The sequence below is a fragment of the Epinephelus moara genome, chromosome 16 (genome assembly GCF_006386435.1).
Source record: "Epinephelus moara isolate mb chromosome 16, YSFRI_EMoa_1.0, whole genome shotgun sequence".
In the NCBI taxonomy this organism is placed as follows: domain Eukaryota; kingdom Metazoa; phylum Chordata; class Actinopteri; order Perciformes; family Serranidae; genus Epinephelus; species Epinephelus moara.
In genome coordinates, this window is record NC_065521.1 from 10,668,276 (window position 1) to 10,686,328 (window position 18,053).

General features: G+C 40.5%; 3 protein-coding genes across 4 annotated transcripts; 2 read left to right on the forward strand and 1 right to left on the reverse strand.

The window, feature by feature from the left end:
* Positions 1–233: 233 nt before the first annotated feature.
* tnnc2.2 (troponin C2, fast skeletal type, tandem duplicate 2) lies at positions 234–3,884 on the forward strand. The gene is made up of 6 exons (XM_050066358.1): positions 234–388; positions 1,299–1,350; positions 1,751–1,894; positions 2,375–2,489; positions 2,620–2,756; positions 3,508–3,884. The coding sequence occupies exons 1-6, from the start codon at positions 386–388 to the stop codon at positions 3,537–3,539; spliced, it is 483 nt and encodes a 160-aa protein (XP_049922315.1). The 5' UTR covers positions 234–385; the 3' UTR covers positions 3,540–3,884.
* A 2,015-nt stretch (positions 3,885–5,899) lies between these two features.
* taf13 (TATA-box binding protein associated factor 13) lies at positions 5,900–6,794 on the reverse strand. The gene is made up of 2 exons (XM_050066360.1): positions 6,636–6,794; positions 5,900–6,534 (listed from the first exon to the last, which is right to left on the reverse strand). The coding sequence occupies exon 2, from the start codon at positions 6,531–6,533 to the stop codon at positions 6,159–6,161; it is 375 nt and encodes a 124-aa protein (XP_049922317.1). The 5' UTR covers position 6,534; positions 6,636–6,794; the 3' UTR covers positions 5,900–6,158.
* A 654-nt stretch (positions 6,795–7,448) lies between these two features.
* slc35c2 (solute carrier family 35 member C2) lies at positions 7,449–17,716 on the forward strand. Of its 2 annotated transcripts, none has more exons than XM_050066356.1 (10): positions 7,449–7,690; positions 8,088–8,297; positions 9,020–9,170; positions 9,581–9,644; positions 9,784–9,856; positions 12,114–12,282; positions 12,853–12,936; positions 13,765–13,940; positions 14,412–14,541; positions 15,473–17,716. In XM_050066356.1, exons 2-10 carry the CDS (start codon positions 8,187–8,189, stop codon positions 15,613–15,615), a joined length of 1,101 nt encoding a protein of 366 aa, XP_049922313.1. In that variant the 5' UTR covers positions 7,449–7,690; positions 8,088–8,186; the 3' UTR covers positions 15,616–17,716. The 2 variants fall into 2 exon arrangements, with proteins under 2 accessions (XP_049922313.1, XP_049922312.1); XM_050066355.1 differs by having other exon boundaries at positions 8,091–8,297.
* The last annotated feature ends 337 nt before the right edge of the window (positions 17,717–18,053 follow it).

Genomic DNA, 18,053 nt, shown 5'->3' on the forward strand with positions numbered 1-18,053 from the left:
CTGAATATGTTTATCTTTGCATTCTCCCCCACACCTAGCATTATTAACTTTGCATCTCCATTCTTTCCTGTAGATTTCCCTACCTTGACGTGAATCACAAAAACTCCAGCTTTACCTCTTTTACATTCTTAACCCTAGAGAAACAAGAGCTTTTCCTCTCCAAAGTGTGATTGGCTTGCCGTGGCCCCAGAACCCTAAAAGTTCAGGATACTAAATCTGGAGGCCTGTGAGAGGCAGGGGGCGGGACCTGGCTGTCCCGTTTAAAGTGTGTCTGAATCTTCACTTGACGTCTAGTGTCTCTGTTGGGGTGCACACGGATTCACCACTCCTTTGGGCTTGTCTGTTTTTCCTTGGATATTTGGGGGGGAAAAGCTAATCCACAAACATGGTAAGACCAAAGCAATTGCCGCAAAATGACCCGCTGAACTATTCCAAGTTGGTCGCTCAACAGGCCATTAGTTATTAACCCATAATAAAGAGAGCATGTGAATTAGGAGTTAATTGAGTAATAAAGGCATGTCAAAGTCTAAAAATCAATAGGCTCATTGTTGAGGGGCATGTTTCCTTCTCTTGATTTAAATGTTTATCTGTTGATTTATTTTCAAATGGCTAAATTTGACTCTTATTTTCTGAACAATTAATTCGTAGAGTAAACGTGTGATATTTTTTTAGTTGATTTTAGTGGAATTCATAATGATTGCAACAAGATTTCTATTTTAGTCAGGTATCTGCTGCAAATTGTACTGATGGTAGAAAGTTAAGATGAGGAGCTGGGTGGGTGTCAGCTGGGAAGGTGCGGATTCTGCTTAGGCGACAGATTCCCGAGGATTAGATGTCTGCAGGCCATATACAGCGAGCTTAATGTGTTGAGCCTGAAATAGCCGGACTCATTTGCACCAAACTCAAGAATCCGTTTCAGACGCAGCAACTATATCCTGCAACATATGACTTATGACAGCATGTTATCATCACCAGCATTAATCACACAGTAACGTCAATAAAAACAAATTCTAGAATATTCCTGTAATAGTCCTGATAGTCTCATCTGTTCTGCGCGTAATGGCATTTTTACGCGTTGAATTTCAAAATGATATCTTAAACATTTACAGTGTTATTAGTAATATATTTGTTTATGTATCAAACGGACAGCCTTTATGAAATTAAAAAATGTTAGTGTCGCCATTATGTGACACTATGAATTTGAGACTATAAACGCAATATCCAGGGTTTTCACTGGAATGATCAATCAAGCCTGTATTGAATGATGAAGTGACACAGTGGCCACTGTTTTCTTCCAGACTGACGCGCAACAAGAGGCCCGCTCCTACCTGAGCGAGGAAATGCTGGCTGGTAAGTACAGGCTACAGTGACGCGTTACTCTAGCAATGGCGTTACTTTGCAAAGGAACGAGTAACTAATCATATGAAAGAGATATATTAGAATGAATATAGAATATAGAATGAGCTCCTACAGAACAAGCAGACAATTTCAGATCCTCTTTGTGAAATCAACCCCCAGTGTTACTTAGATTTTAACGATCAAAGGGATGATTGGCATAGTGCCACAGTGGTGGTAGAAGGTGTTACTTAAGTTATTCACACAGAGGTAAATTTTATTTGTTTTACATTCTGTAGAAAAATATGGGGGGTTATTTTATGTAGTTTTTTAGGAACCGTCTAGTAGGTAATGCAGAGAAATGAGGCCACTTTTTGAGTAACGAGCCACGATCTGTCAACTCTGATTTCTCCAGAGTTCAAGGCCGCCTTTGACATGTTTGACACCGACGGTGGCGGTGATATCAGCACCAAGGAGTTGGGTACCGTGATGAGGATGCTGGGCCAGAACCCGACAAGAGAGGAGTTGGATGAGATCATCGAGGAGGTCGATGAGGACGGTGAGCGACGGATAATACAGTTTGTCTCTGGTAGCAACACAGTAGGCCTGTCGAGCGCATTGTGCGCAATGAGTGTTTTTACGCACAAGCAATACATGACTCAGACACTTTATAGCTATTTCACATCAGCTCAAATAAACCAAGTAACTTTAGCATGATTTGGAACCAAAGCTGTAATTATGCGTTGGTTAAGTTTGAGCGCAGATGCGCAAAGGGAGAGAGCATTGATCCTATATACCCAACCAGCGTCGTTGTTTTTGTTCTCTAAACACACAACTTTTTTCTTAGTTTTGCTTTGATTTATTATTTCATAATCATAACATGTTACGGATCGGGGGTCACTTAATTCCGATTTATCTTTTGGTGTAATTCATGCGTAAAATTGTGCGCAAAGACGAGCGCACTGTCCCACCAGGACATTTGACCTCTGTTCGGGCTGACCATTGTTAATCAGTTATGTTGCTTCATTATTACTCTCAGGTAGCGGTACCATCGACTTCGAGGAGTTCTTGGTCATGATGGTGAGGCTGCTAAAGGAGGACCAGGCCGGCAAGAGCGAGGAAGAGTTGGCAGAGTGCTTCCGTGTGTTCGACAAGTACGTTTACACTGTTCGAGGTTCACTTAGTAGGCTATGCTATACTCATCCTCTGAAAGCTGCATCTTTATTTTCTCATATAATTATTTCTTTATGTTTACATTCCCATGCTCTTCTGTGTTTTGCGCAGGAACGGCGACGGCTACATCGACAGAGAGGAGTTCGCCCTCATCATCCGCAGCTCCGGCGAGCCCATCACAGAGGATGAGATTGATGAGCTGATGAAGGATGGAGACAAAAACGCCGATGGCATGCTGGACTTTGACGGTACGTGCATGATGGTGATGATGATGATGATGATGATGACGACGAGGGACGTGTTGGGTCAATGTAAAAACGTCACTTTTCCAGTTATTAACAATCCCAATAAAGGACTTTGAGTGTGTTTGTGGCACACTAAAGAATCCATAGTAATTTAAAATTACATTTTTAAAATCTTTTATTATTATTTTTTTTTTTTTAGATATTTTTGGTAGCATATTTTCTGTATTTCTGTTGTGATTATGAGATAATGGGCCCCTGGGCACAGATATGCAATAGGCCCCTCTAACTCTCCTACACAGGAGAGAAACACACAGACTTTTTTCTGTCTCCTTGTGATTGTTTTGCTCCTCTTTGTAGTACATTTGTGTCTCTTAGCAGTTCCCTTGCATTTTTTGTGGACTTTTTGTGTCTCTTCGGTACATATCAATCAGAGGGGCCCCTGACACTTTGCGTCCCTGTGCCTGTGACCAGTAGGCCCATTCAGTAATCCAATACATGATAGGCCTATACTTGTGACGTTTAACGTTGCCTGTTTGATTGTATTTTGTGAATTAAAAAGTAGTTTTCAGCCTCCACTTGTCTCAAATGACACAACCTTGAAAAAGAAAAGACGATTTTTAGTTGAATTACTCCTGTGACATAGGATACAGTAGCCTACATTTGCAGTTTGTTGAGGTATCATTGATGATGATGATCATGGTAACTGAAACTTCCCATCTCAGTAACACCGTCCCATCTCTCTTCTCTTTTCCAGAATTCCTCAAGATGATGGAGAATGTGCAGTAAAACCAGAAAGACTCAATGGACATTCCTCCTCCTCCCTTAGAGCCCTCATTCTGAACACATCTGACACCCACTGACCCACTCAACCCCCCCTCCCACACACATACTCCTTCTCCCCCTCCTGTCCACCTGGTTCACTGCCTCTCTTCTCCATCCTTATAGCCAACCTCAACAGACAGCTAGGGCACCCGGCAGGGGTCGCTTGGGCGGAGGGGCTACACTCTTCCCCAGCCCGCTTGTGTATGCACACAGCCCATGGATGCTGCGCTGACGCTGTACCCCGTGACAGGACGGCAAGGCTGCAATGGGGAAATTCACTGCACACACCTTTTTAGTTTCGTTAACAAGCGTTGAGCCCCCTCCTGTTGGTACAGCTCTGATCTAGATGTAGTCTAGATAGATTGGCAGCCTGTTACCTGCTGCTTAGACCAATTCATTCAACCACTACTGTACAAAGAAGTAATTTGCTTGAACAGAATAAATGAATTAAGACATGCTCACTTGTAGTTGGTCTGTCATATTTAAGGTCTGTGTAAAAATTTTGTTTTGAGGAATATTAATAAAATCTGTTTATTTCTTCTTTTTGTCCATTTTGTTTGAACCACAGCCAGTTTGGTCTTTATCACTACATCTTGTGCTGAACATACTGTGGACTTTTAAGGTGTTGATTTGGGTATCTGCTGTCATAAGGTGATGTGTATTTTAGGGGTTGATAGAGACAACACAGAAAATTCTACCACAAATATTTTATTTTATCACACTTTTTTATTTTTTGTTTGTGTTTGTATTTTTGTAAGGCCCTGGCTAGGTCCCTGACTGTGGTTTAACAATGTCATCATGCAGTTTAATAAGGGTTTAAGCATGTGAAATTCTCAGCACAAATAGTACAATCTGCTTTCACAAATAATTTCCAATGTTATCATAAGATCTGCAACTAATGGCTATTTTCAGTATCAAATGTTTAGCAGATTGTTTTCCAGATTAATCAGTGAATCATATTGTCTATAAAATGTCAGAAAATAGTAAAATATTTCATCACTTTTCCATAGTCAAGGTGTGACACCTTTAACTGTCCTGCTTTGTCTAACTCTCGAAACCTCCAAATTATCATGTTTGCAATTATAGCAGACTAAACAGCAAGAATTTACACTGAAAAAGCTGGAACTAGAAAGTTTAGCCTTTTTTTATTTTTTAAAAATTAATCAAAAATGTTAACGCAAATCTTAACTGCTTCAGACCTGTCAGACAATGTTTGCCCGTCAGTACAGCCCAGCTTTATGTGCATGCCGTGATAATCTCACATCTATCATATCATGCTGCACCTGGTCACAAGCCTTCGAATCAACTATAAAACCTATGATTGTATGACCAGACAATAAAAATTATGGACAAAAAAGAGCACTGTCACATCTTGAAAAAATACAATATGTTCAGCTTCAAAAGCTTCATGAACTATTTTAACCCAAAGCGTATTTTTAAATGTCTCTATGGTCATGCTCCATCTCTGCATAATGAATTTGTTGGAAGACATCAACACACCAGCAGAGTCAACATACAGGCCTCAACACAAGGCAAGTGTTGCATTGCATTACACAAAACTTTCTTACACTTCACTTCAATGGACAGGCAGGTAAAAGAAACCAATCCCAGTCTAATCACTGGCAGTATGCAACACACCTATGCACAACCCTGGTGGTTGCCTGTCCATTGCTGATTCATGTATGCTCTGGTGAAGCTCTGACAGTCCAAAAGCTCAGAATAAAGTGAAACACTGAACAGATTTAAGTGCGCAGATATAGTTTTCTACAAGTTTTAACTTACTGATGTTGGCAGCACCTTGCCAAGACTATGCTGGAAGGAGCGGTGGTTGTTCTGCATCAACTATTTTAACTTTTAAAAAGCCTCCTGTGGACAGATGTTGCAAATAAGCATTTCACTACCAAGACTAAACACAGCTCATCTGGTTCTTGTGCATCAATGTACAATTTGAATGGTACTGTGATGTTCATATCAAATAAACTACACTAAAAATGATCAAAATAGTTGGCAATTCATTTTCAGACAGTTGAATTATGGCTACAACCTTAGTTATCATTACAGCCTATAACGCTGTACTAAACTGAGGTAGACACTGGCTGCACACTTTCTGGGGTACATGTAAAATTTCGAGAGCTGAGGTTAGGTGATGCAACTAAAAGTGAGTTGGCTGTTATCCAACCGTGAGTGCAGTATGATAATGCCAGTTTGCAGCTTGTGTTTGTGTTAATTTGTGCTTGTGATGTTGAGTAATAAATGTCACTGTTCAGATGTTCTTAACAGTCTCGGTATTCTGGCATTAAAATTAACACTTGTGACTGGGCATATTTAACAAATATGTAAGTTTCTTTATTGAGACAGTCCCAGACAGCATGACATCAGGGGTGTGCACAACACGTTGACACTGTTTGTCACTGTCATACCACTATATAAAATAATAAACAGCACGTCACAAAAAACAGACTTGGGACAGCAAGTCACATCTGAACAAACTCCTCAAGAACACACGTCTGAGAATTAACAATTCAATTAAACAGCAATTAAAATGAAATGGAAAGCTACTACAGATATAGGTTAAAAAGGTGGTTATGAGCCATAATTTGCTTCGTCGAAAGCTTTCCGGGCTCTCTTCAGCTCTTCGTTCATGGTCAGTAGGTCTTTGACTCTGGCGAACTTCCTGGGGTCCTTCCGGATGAGGAAAACGATGTCCTCCACCTGGACACGGCCCTGGCGTCCGATTGACATGGCTTTGTGTGTCATTTCCGTGATAAACTCGATCACCAGGTCCTCCAGAATGTCCACAGACTCCGTATACGGGTTCTGGTCATCTCCAAATCCGTACATCATGCACCGGAGCTCCTTGGAGAAAAGCCTCTTTCTCTTCCCGTGGCCGACATCCACTCCGCTGGACCCGTCCTCCAACTCCTCATCGAAGCCAGGCTCCTCGTCCTCATCCGCCATTCTGCTCAAATATACATGGATAGGACAGTTACATACATAAACTTTAATTTGTTATACTGTTAAGTTACACACACTACGTAATTAGAGCAGAGAAAAGATTACCTTGTAGCTCCGCACAGTAACACAACAGGCTGTGTTCTCTGTTGACTTCCGCCTGAGTTTCCTCGACCGTGGAAGTGATGTGAGGGGAACAAACGTTTGTTGTAGAAAATACTGCCCCCCTGTGGTTATTTTTCTCCAGCACTGTTACCCTCTGAGTAATCTCAGAATAATGTTGTATCACAAAGTGTGCACATGACACAGCCATATACACTGTCATGACTGGCGGTTGGTCTCTTTCATGGCATATTGCGCCGTTGTTCCTTTGCTGTTGATACGTGCTGCAATGTTTGGAGACAGATAGGGCCAAACTCAGTTTAAAAATAAGACAATTTAAAACACTCGTGTCTCTGTGGATCACCAACTATCTAAGTTGTTATTACGCTAGCTAAATCCGCGTGTGTACGGGGACGGTAGAAAGCGATACCAACCAACACAGAAAAGTCCAAATGTATTAAATCATGCCACTTCTGTGTGGGCAGTGTGGATGCCGAATAAAAGAATGGTTCACGATGCTTCGACCAATGTCTTAGCTTTCATTACAAGTGACCTGAATTTGCGAAATATGCATGGCCACTAAGAATCGACAGATTCATCAATGGAGTTCAGCGTGTTGGTGTCGCCAGAGAATGACACGTTTCTCAGGATAGTGAAAGGATGACTCGTCCTACTCTCCCTCTGATTGGTTAGTACGCCTTCCTTTCGTTGGTTTGATTGGTTAGATTTAGACAAGAGAAATGGGATGGCCAACCAGAGGCAGAGTAAGGCAGAGTAGGGCGGGTCATTCCTTTACTAATCAAAGATACGCAAATTCTCTACCAGCGGAAACCATGAGGGGCGCACTTTTACTATTTGCAGAAAGCAAGTGGTAATGTCAGCCTAACAGAGCAGACTTTCGGTATCAAGAAGTAAAGGCTTATTCATTTTTAATACAGTTAGCAGCCGCTATTTAACCTGTATCAACAATACAACTCCGCTTTACATAGCAAGCGTATGAACGGGTTATAACGTTATTTGTAGACAATGGGACCTGTCAAACTCAGCACAACAACCATCTGGTAAGTGCAACCATTACCTCACGTACTGGTCAGTTTATCAGCTAATATTAGCCGAGGCTGTTTAATTAATGATAATAAACTAATTCAGTTCCTGTTTAATAATTTGTAAGCTAACTGTGGCTAACATTGGGTACCTTAATGGTGGCTTAACAGTTAGCTAACGTTGTTTAAGTTTACTTAACGTTAGCAGATGGTGGTTGTCAAACTCGAGCTAACACTAATGTTGCCATTGGGCTAACATTGCAGCAGGCGTGTATATAACTTTGATAACTAACTTTCTAGCCACTTGATCAGCTGTAACACTACTGTACAGGTTTAGCCAAACACTAACCCTGTTTCCCTCTCTCCATCTTCCCCCTTTCTCCTCTTCCTCACGGTGTCTCTCCCTCTCTGAAAGCAGTTCGCAATGGGTGTCAGGAAAGGATGCAGATTCACTTTGGTGATGGTTGTTTTACAAAAGCAGTCCTTTCTCTACCGCTGATCCTGGCAGCCCTGGATGGCGTTCCCTGTTCAGTTCTTTTGCCGGGGGCTTCGCACTGTTGGATTAGTTCTCCTTTATTATGTCTTCTCTATAGGCATCACCTTTTATAACAAATGGCTGATGAAGGTAAGTGAAGGAGTTCATAAAGAACCGTGGGGTATTTCTTTTGGATGATTAATGGAAATCAAATGTGGCTAACCTATATAATGTCTTGGAGGAGGTCTTACATAGGCCAGGGGTGTTTAAACCTGTTTTTCAGTTGGGCCGGATCAGATAATGTGTAAATACCAGTGGGTCAGCTGTTTCTCACATCATCAAAAGAAATCACATCCAAATGACACAAATGCAGCTGTTTCATCTTTAAGTGAAAAAGTATTCAACTTTCCACTGCTCCTGAAAGTAGCAGCACTCGCTCTTGACATTACTCTTCTGTGCTGTGGGCATGTCTACTGTTAAGCAGGATATATCTGGTGTTAGGTAACTGTTTGTTTGTTTCTGTTACTGTCTATGAAAACACATTAGGTCCACCAGCATAGTTCCTACTTGGTGCATGTCTACAAACATTATGATAGTCCTGATATTGTGAGGTGAATGAAAAGAATATGCAAAGTGATCTTGCTTGATTAACTAATATTGTGTTATTCATATAGTATATTTTAAAACAAAAGCCGTGGGCTGTTTAAAGTCAGTCTGTGGGTCACAGTTGGCCCCCAGGCTGAACTTTGGACATGATTGAAGTAGGCCATCTCCCAGTGTCACAGGGTTCAGGGCCCTGAGAAAACCCTGAGACACAGGACAATCTACTTCCACTAGGCCAACCTAGATCACCCTGTCTGTTTCTCTGTCAGGGCTTCCACTATCCCCTCTTCATGACATTAGTTCACCTCACCATCATCTTCTGCCTGTCGACTCTGACGCGACGGGCCATGCAGTGGTGGACAGGGAAGCCCCGCATTGTTCTGAGCTGGACAGATTACGTTTATAAAGTGGCTCCCACAGGTGAGATTTTAGTGGAGACTTTTACCTTACTGTTCAGACAGCAACACAAAGTGTTCAGAAAAGAGAGAATTAGAAAAGGGGCTGATGGTCAGCTCTTATCATGTTCACTGACTGACAAAGCTCTCAGTGAGGAGTACTTTGACTAAAGTCCATACTGATACAGACATTACATCACACTTAGGGGAATAATGTAAGATGGGTGAGAGGAGTGTCCCATGTAGCTCTCTAGCTTTAAGCCTATAATTTGTAAGTTTCACTGCTACTCATTTAAATATGAACTATTAAAAAGCATCTCTTGATTAACTACCTTCTTACTAACAATTTATAGTTGCAACATAGCCATACAAAAACATAATTTATTGCAAGGTGTTTGTCTTCTAAAAGTCCAAAATTCTGTCCTTATTACCCAGCTTTAGCCACAGCACTGGATATTGGACTTTCCAATTGGAGCTTCCTCTTCATCACCATTAGCTTGTAAGTTTGTTGCCTTTCCTTCTTTTCATAGAAGATACCACAGATATGTATTTACAAAATTCAGGTTAGCAGTATTGTATTTACCCAGTAATTGGATTGTTCTATTCTTTTGTGTGACTCTTATTTTGTGTCATTCAAGGTATACCATGACCAAGTCTTCAGCAGTGCTCTTTATCCTGTTTTTCTCCCTGGCCTTTAAACTAGAGGAGCCGGTGAGTGACCTTTTTTTTTTTTTTTCCAACTTTAAACGTGTAGAAATAATATTTCAACCACAAAATGTCCAAATTAAATCAATCTTTAAAGTAGCATGGAAGAAACAATTATGGCATTGCTCAACTATAGAATAGTTTCTACCTGATTCATGTTCCCTTGTCATACTGGCAGAATTATAGAATACGGTGCGGTTGGCATGCAGACTATATGTGCATGCAAGAGGAAAAGCTTTTGCTCTGTTTTCTGGAGTTAACAAAAGAAGTGATGCAAAAGAAGAACAGAAAGGTCAGCACCTTCCGCTGTAACAGAGGCAGTGACATTTTAAATCAGATAAACTGTCTGCATAGGCAGTAGTGAAAGTAAGTCGTCAGGCAACGTGCCTAAAGCTTTGCTATGTTCTCATTGTGTTCAGTACAATTGATTTTATCTTCACTCCGCTCACACTTCATCAAAACAAAGCACAGCTCACTCATTATCTAAAAGTGCCTTGGCTCATTTTGTCTTTTCCATCTGTGAGTACACTTAATACATGTATGTCAAAAAAGTTTCAAGTAGTGGTGTAGTGGCAGAACTCATTTAGTAATGATGAACTCCAGCTGACAGCCACAATTAATACAAACACTGGATTTAAAAGGAGTAACAGGAAAGCTAGCATTAAATAATAATTATAATAGTTATTTACATAGCACCTTTTGAAGTCACAATTACAAAGTCATTTTCTTATGTAAGAATGGAGCATCTGTAAAATCCTTCCCTTTCAAGAATCAGGAAACAGTTGAAAAAATAATATGTACATTCTGTCTGCAGTCGGTAATTTGGGCTGCTGTTAATATGGGCTGTGTAGTCTGCCTAATTAGTTAACATTTACACATAGTGTTATACCTATTGTATTAATGCTAGATTATAATAGGAAGCAACAAAGCCATGGAAAGCTAACAAAAGCTAAACTGGTGATGTCAATAGTGTCAAATTCAGTTCTCAGTCATGATCAGAAGACAGCAAAGAAAGGCAAACATGGTCGCCAGAGGATGCGTTACGTCAATGAAGCCCACTCACAATCTTTTTTTTTAAATTTTATTTATAGTTTCTGCGTGTCTGCAAGGGTCTCATGGATGTATAAAAAGAGCCGGATACAGTGTTGAAGGCGTGCCCCTGTTCATTCCTACGGAAGTTACTCAGTTGCATGTGAAGCCAAAAAAGCTCAGTTTCCGCAGTATGAAATTACCTGGATTTTGTGTGTTGTGGGATCTGTAGAGCAAGCACACTAGAGACTGTGGATGTGGATGTTGTGACGTTCAAAAAGATGTATCCACTAATTTACAGATGTCTCTTTCACAATGTAAATCTATGGGAAAATGTCTTGTTCGCCCCCATAGCATCATGTTATGGACCCAAATGGTGTAATTCCACTTTTGGCCACTATGTAAAATTGGCATCAAAGCCCAGACTTGTTCCTGGGGGGGCTGAGGGGTCTGCGTGACGTAAATGTTGTCATCCACCAGTGGCCGTGAGGGTCCGCACAGAACCCTCTGCAGTCATCTATGCACCACCCAGTTTTTGTGACCACGCAGACTCTACGTATAGCAAGCATGGCAACTGTGTACGCTCCAATCTCTTTTTCCTCACTTCAGTCCAGCCCAAAACACTGCGGTCATGCCAGCCTCCAGCGCCGCCACAACAGGCAAGTGCATCATGCACTGTGTGTATTGTGTAAGGCACCAGTGCTGGAGGGGACACCAAAACAGCTCAATATGATGATCATCATCGTCGCCTGCTTCCAATTAAGTAATATGAGTCTTCTGACATGAGCAATGCAATTGACTGTCCTCACACTGAATACCACAAATTGCAGTAAGAGGATTTGGATCAGTTGCTCTTCCAAGTATATGTAGTAATTCTTTAACCTCTTTGTTATCACAAAAATTCTGTAGGGTTGTAATGGCAATATAAATATTAGATCCGTGTGTGTGTGTGTGTGTGTGTGTGTGTTATATGTCATAGTAATTGACAGATTTAAAGTACCATGGCCAAAATATTTATTTTGCCATGTTCTGGAAATTTTCCATTCATATTTTATGCAATCTTTATTTCTATCCATCAGCATCATTCTTTGTTATGCTGTTTTGTATTTACCCTTTTTTCCTGTTATTTATATTTTCTGTTTTTTTTTTTCTCTCGATTTCCCATCACTTCTCATCTACAATTCTTTTCCCCTGCTGTTTTTCACTGTCTCTCTCTTCTTTCTTTCTCAAACAGAACCCATTCCTGATCCTGGTGGTCCTGCTGATCTCCAGTGGTCTGTTTATGTTTACATATGAGTCGACCCAGTTCAACCTGGAGGGCTTCATCATGGTGCTGCTGGCATCCTTCATAGGCGGAATCCGCTGGACCCTCACTCAGGTCCTCATGCAGAAAGCAGAGCTGGGTCAGTGTTGAGTCACATGTCAAACTGATGATGAATAAAAGTACAGCAGTCCTGTTACAGATGCTTTGCTCGTGGGCATTTTAGCTATATAAACGCTGAAATTCAAATATGACTGTCTGCTTTTCCAGACCTGCAGCAATCCACCTGCAATTGATTGAGATAGTTAAAAAGATGAACAAACCAGTTCCTTTAAAACATTTTAATGTTGCAGTTTTGAATACAAATGAATAGGTATAGATATGTTGAATGTATAACGGCATTTTAGCCGTTCAACCAATACTGTTACTGACAGTGTCCAGTCATTTTGTGATGCGCTGGGCAATCCTCTTACCTTGAATGAATTGATAGATGTTTTATATGTTTAATATAACCCCAATTAAAACAGTGTTCAGCATGCAGCTTAGAGAAAGGTCAGACAATATATGATATTGTATCCTCTGATATGACTAATGGGTACATCTGAATTTGTGTTTTTTTGTTTTGCCTTTACTGTGAGAAATTGATTTTAAAAAGTCGAAACCACAGTTTGCTCCTCTTCAGTCTTCTTTTTCATGTTGCACTCTCCACCAGGCCTTCAGAACCCAATTGATGCTATGTACCACCTACAACCTCTTATGTTCCTTGGCCTCTTTCCCCTCTTCCTGTATAATGAAGGTTAGTAAAGCCATAAGCTATGGTTTGACATCCTCACTCTGTTGTCTCTCATCGCGTGTCACTGCAGAAAACTAAAATCTGTAGTCTTAATTATTGTATTTCAGAATTTTTCATTGAAAGATTTCACAGACCCCTCTGTATGGACCAAAGGTCATTTTCCTAAAACAGGAAGTGTCAACATAGTCCTTGCTGCTTGTTCATGTCTTATGTTATCAGTTACACCAGTGCTTTTCCTGCTGTGTCACGATTAAAAATGTCTGCTGTGAAAAAAGGACTCTGAAGCAGTTCAAGGATAGTGTAAATTACATATGGGATGAGTAAAAAGCACGTTGGCATTTTTCAGAGGTGGGACATGACTTCCTACTACCTGGTGTTATTAAGTAGGGGTATTGAGACAGACCCAGCTATCACCTATTCTCAGATATTTTTATATTTCTTTACTCTTGCTTCATGATGCATAGCCAATATAACAAGTAGCTGCAGATATAATATTTTCTCAGCTACATTTTTCTGCACTCCAATAATCTAGTGGTTATGTGCTTAATGTGATTAATGTGATTTTTGGCAGTTATGAGTGTGAGGTGGAGTCTGTGTAAACACCATAGCCTGACTGTGCTAATAGGATTATGTTTATAGTTAGTCAGCAGTCAGCAATCCAACTGCTTGGCATTGCATGCTAAAGATCTAACATTGGCAAGATGCTTCACTGTGTCTCTGTCATTTCTAATTTGATTTGAAAATCCTGAAACGTGCAGATATAACTAATGACATGCAATTGACCCATGATGGAAACACCACTGTAGATTCTCCTCTCTGTCTTCTTTTCAGGGCTGAGCCTCAGTACCTCAGAAAAGTTATTCCGGGTGACGGAGCTCTCACCTTTCCTGTATTCAGTCATCACACTGAGTGTCGGCGGTTTACTGGCCTATGGTTTAGGCTTCTCAGAGTTCCTGCTGGTCTCTCGAACCTCCAGCCTCACGCTATCCATATCAGGGATCTTTAAGGTACTTTATAATTCTTCTCCACAAGAGAGGAAAAAAAGTTACAGTGTATGTAGAGCACAGAGTAAGTAGTGCAAAAAAGGATGGTAATTCTTTAAGTAAATAACCGAAGCGAGGGCCAGGGCACATTTTTTCAACAGCAAGAGATCAGACATTTTGTGTGAATAAGGCAGAGTTCACCCATGCAAAGTTATAACTTTATGTCCTCAATGCTGCATACTCAGAGTATGGACCCAAGATGCAGAGTTTGGGAAGAAGAGGAATGGGTTTAGAGGTTATTTGGGAAATGATGCTTATTACTTCTGTCCAAAATGTTTACATCTTCTCACATTCACAAATACAACAGATTAGTGCTCCTCTATGAGTTTGGTATTTAGCACAGATGTCTTGGATGGCTGCAGTATTCTAGTCTTGTTCAGACCTATCTAATACACCCTTTCATTTCATTCCATTTATTGTCTTGTTTTCCTGCAGGAGGTGTGTACTCTGCTTTTGGCAGCAGCTGTGATGGGAGACAAAGTGAGCATGCTTAATTGGCTGGGATTCGCTGTATGTCTGTGTGGCATTTCATTGCATGTGGGACTCAAGACGTATTATTCCAAAAGTAAGTATTCATTTCATTGGTATTGTTCATAATACTGTTATGTTACATTTTCTATTGGCGACAGCGTATTCAGAGTCAATCAAATATTTTTTTAAAAACCCAGCCGCAGTGCCAGGTCTAACCTCTATCATGGCAGCAACAAAAGGTTTGTTGATCCTGCGGGGGGGGGGGTCAGGGTTGTCTGGTCCCCCAGGGCTGGGATTTGCGCTGGCTGGATTTGAGTTGCTGTGGCCACTAACAGGGGGGTCCGTCACTGAACTGCTGCCCCCTCTCCGAGGAGATTGAGGCCGTGGACACACTGTGATTCGAGGCTCTACCTAACATTAGCTACATTAACATGACCTTGAAGCTGCAGCTATGAGCCTTTGACTCCAGTCATCTGAATGCTAAATTAATACATCAGCAACAATATGAAGTATTAGAAACATTTTCTCTCAAGTGCAGGCAGTTTTTGCCAGTGCTAGAATACTTTCTCTGCAGGATTCTCTGCCATTGAATCAAGCTGAAGGGATGTGCACATGCATCTGCTTTCGTAGAACAGCCAATAGGAATATCCTCTCTCTGAGATGACCTGTGATTGGCCAAGATCTCTTGTCATGGGCTAGATTTTATAAATCCCAAAAACAGAGCCAAGAGGGGATGCAGAAGTCTGGTTTTTGCTCAGACCACATGAATTACAACATGCTCAAAGTTTATGGGACTTTTGCCCAATGATGCCAAAATAAAACTGCCAACCCGAGCTTTAAGGTGAACAAAGGAACTTTCCCTCTTCAGCAGATAAGTGTTCTCCTATTGTCAAACTCTGCATATTCTTTATGCACAGTGAAGCTCATTTATTCTATTCAAGGAACAATAAACAAAGAGATTATGTGGCTTTGGAAATAAGAGACAATAATGTTGACAATGTCTATTTTGTGATATTTTCCATCAGATAAGGGACCGTCTTTAAGGCAGCTCAACAGTAAGAGCCCAGAGCTTGAGTTGCCATTACTGCGGCAGAAGGGAGACGAAAGGGACGATTCAGCTGCTGAATACAATGACGAAGATGAGGAACAAGAAATCACTCTACACTGACATCCCAGGATACAGGCCACTGAAGTCTAGACTGTCTTCATACTACTCATTCCTTTACAACTGTTCCAACAGACTGACTGGACGGTGACGCCAAAGGTTTAGAGCATCCAAAAACTGTCATGTTCTGGACACACTGCCACAAAAACAGGGAGCAGCCTCTTCTGCTCTTTTCTTCCACCGATCATGTTTTCGGGCCAGGCCAGGGCCTCATTGGCTCGCTGTATATTAACTGCGGACTTGACACAAGTTACAATCTTTTGCCTTAGGGGAGCTTAAAAAATGTAGCTAATACATCCAAGTGTCAACAAAGTATGATGTATGGGAAGAGAGAGGGTGTTAAAGGGATACTATGACACCTTGAATTGTAGTGGGTCATTTTTCTTTGCTAGATACTTGTCATGCAGGAGGAATATCCTCTTACTTTTTTAATATGTATGTATGTGTATTTATATAACAGCAATATTCTGTCAAATGGCACGGGTGCCTACAAAATAAGCTGTTGGGAAACTGAAGGAGAAATGTAGAAACTATTTAATGAGGATACAAGTGTCTGGTTTTGAAAAAAAATGACTATAGTTTAAAGTGTCCCGGTATCCCTGTAATGTAGAGTGGGAGCAGTGGTAACATCATTTCAGATTATCTTATTTCTTTTCCTTTTTATTATGTAGCATTCTGAAGGGTTTTTTTGTTGTTTATGAACTGGATGGATTAATATTAGATGTAATATAGAGCCTCAGATTCCTGTGTCGGCAGATGGCTTTGCTGCTCTTCCTGTGGGCTAAGTTAACAAAGCTAATAACAATTTAATACAGATAGATCAATGAGCTCGGTAGGACAGCAACTAGCAACTATCATTAATCACATAATTTTTTGGTTAAAAAAAAATCTGAAAACATGAAAAAGGCCGATCACAGTTTCCTAAACCCTAAGGTTACGTCTTCAGATTGCGTTTGAGTTTGAGTTTTGTCCAACCAACGGTCTAAAACCCAAAGATATTCAGGGGCCTTCACAGAAAATAAAGGAAGCAGCAAACGCTCACATTTGTGAAGCAAATGAACGGAATGTTCGGCCTTTTTGCTGAAATTGTAAATTGATCATTAAATTAATTTCTGATTAATTTTTACGTCCAAAGAGTTAATTAATGTCAGGTTTGGTGACAGAAAGGCTCTTTGAATGTGTTTTTTTATGGTGTATGTCTTTATATTGAGACATGTCACAGTGTGATTATTTTTAATCAAATTTCCTTCAGAGGCTGCTAACTAAAACTATAGCAGTTATTTAAAGGGGAGCATCACCTACATGAAGAATTCCCATGTGTTATTTTCATGGCCTGGAGAAGTTCCATCAGTATTAGCGAACATGAGCTACTCTCTCAAAACCAGAAACCAGAGAAGAAAGTCTCAAATTTGTGATGTCATCAAGTATTAAATCTTGAGCTGCTTCATAGACAATGAATGGGAGGCTGATTTTGTGGACTCACAGAATGTTTGTTTTTCTTCTTTATACCCAAATGAGCTTTATTCTGTTGTATTGTTCTCAGATCTGAAACAGAAAATGTATCCATATACTTAAAACTCCCCTGAGTGCTGTCAGCGTCATCCATACTTTCTTTCCCAATTCATTCTAGTCTATGGAGCAGCTCCTGGCTCTATATTCTGTAACATCACAAACTGAGTCTTAGCACTCTAGTTTTTGGATTTGGGAGAGTGTTGTTCATGTTTGCTTATATTTTTGGACTGTCTTAGACCATAGGAATAACGTGTAAATTCTGAAAATGGGCGCAATTCCCCTTTAGTTCAAGTACTGAGCTGCAGGGTCAAAGACTATTTATTGAATCTAAACTTTATGGTCTCCAGTCACTCTAGTTATTATTTGAAGAGACGTGTATATGACTATACCTCGATGTGCCTTGTTAACATCACAGCAGTCAAGAGGACTTATTTTTAAAATCCATCATAACTGAGTCAGTGATTATGTAGCTGAAGAACTTGAGATTAAAGCCATTTAAGAAGTGAACCTTTTTTTGACAGTTTTTTCTGTAAAAGTTAGCATTGTTGCAATACAAAGTGAAATTAAAAGAAAAAAATAATAAATCTGGAATAACTAATGTGTTTGATTAGACTACCAGTGTTTTGCCCACTACTATAAGGTTACACATACACTGCATGAGTGTCAACCCTGCACCTGGTTGACCTGCCAGCCTGTGTAGCCTCAGAGTATGGTCACGTTCCAACACAGCTGTTTGGGATAATGGAAACATACACTGATGAATGGAAAAAGATATGCCTTAGATAGACCAGTGTTCTCTAATAGATACTGCTTTCACACATGTACTGTAGCAGAGGTTCTTTGCAATAGAGGTGACAGATTATATCCTGCAAATGGCAGGGGGCAGCTACAGGTTCTTGGGACGTAGGAATACCAGGGTTTGCTTGCTT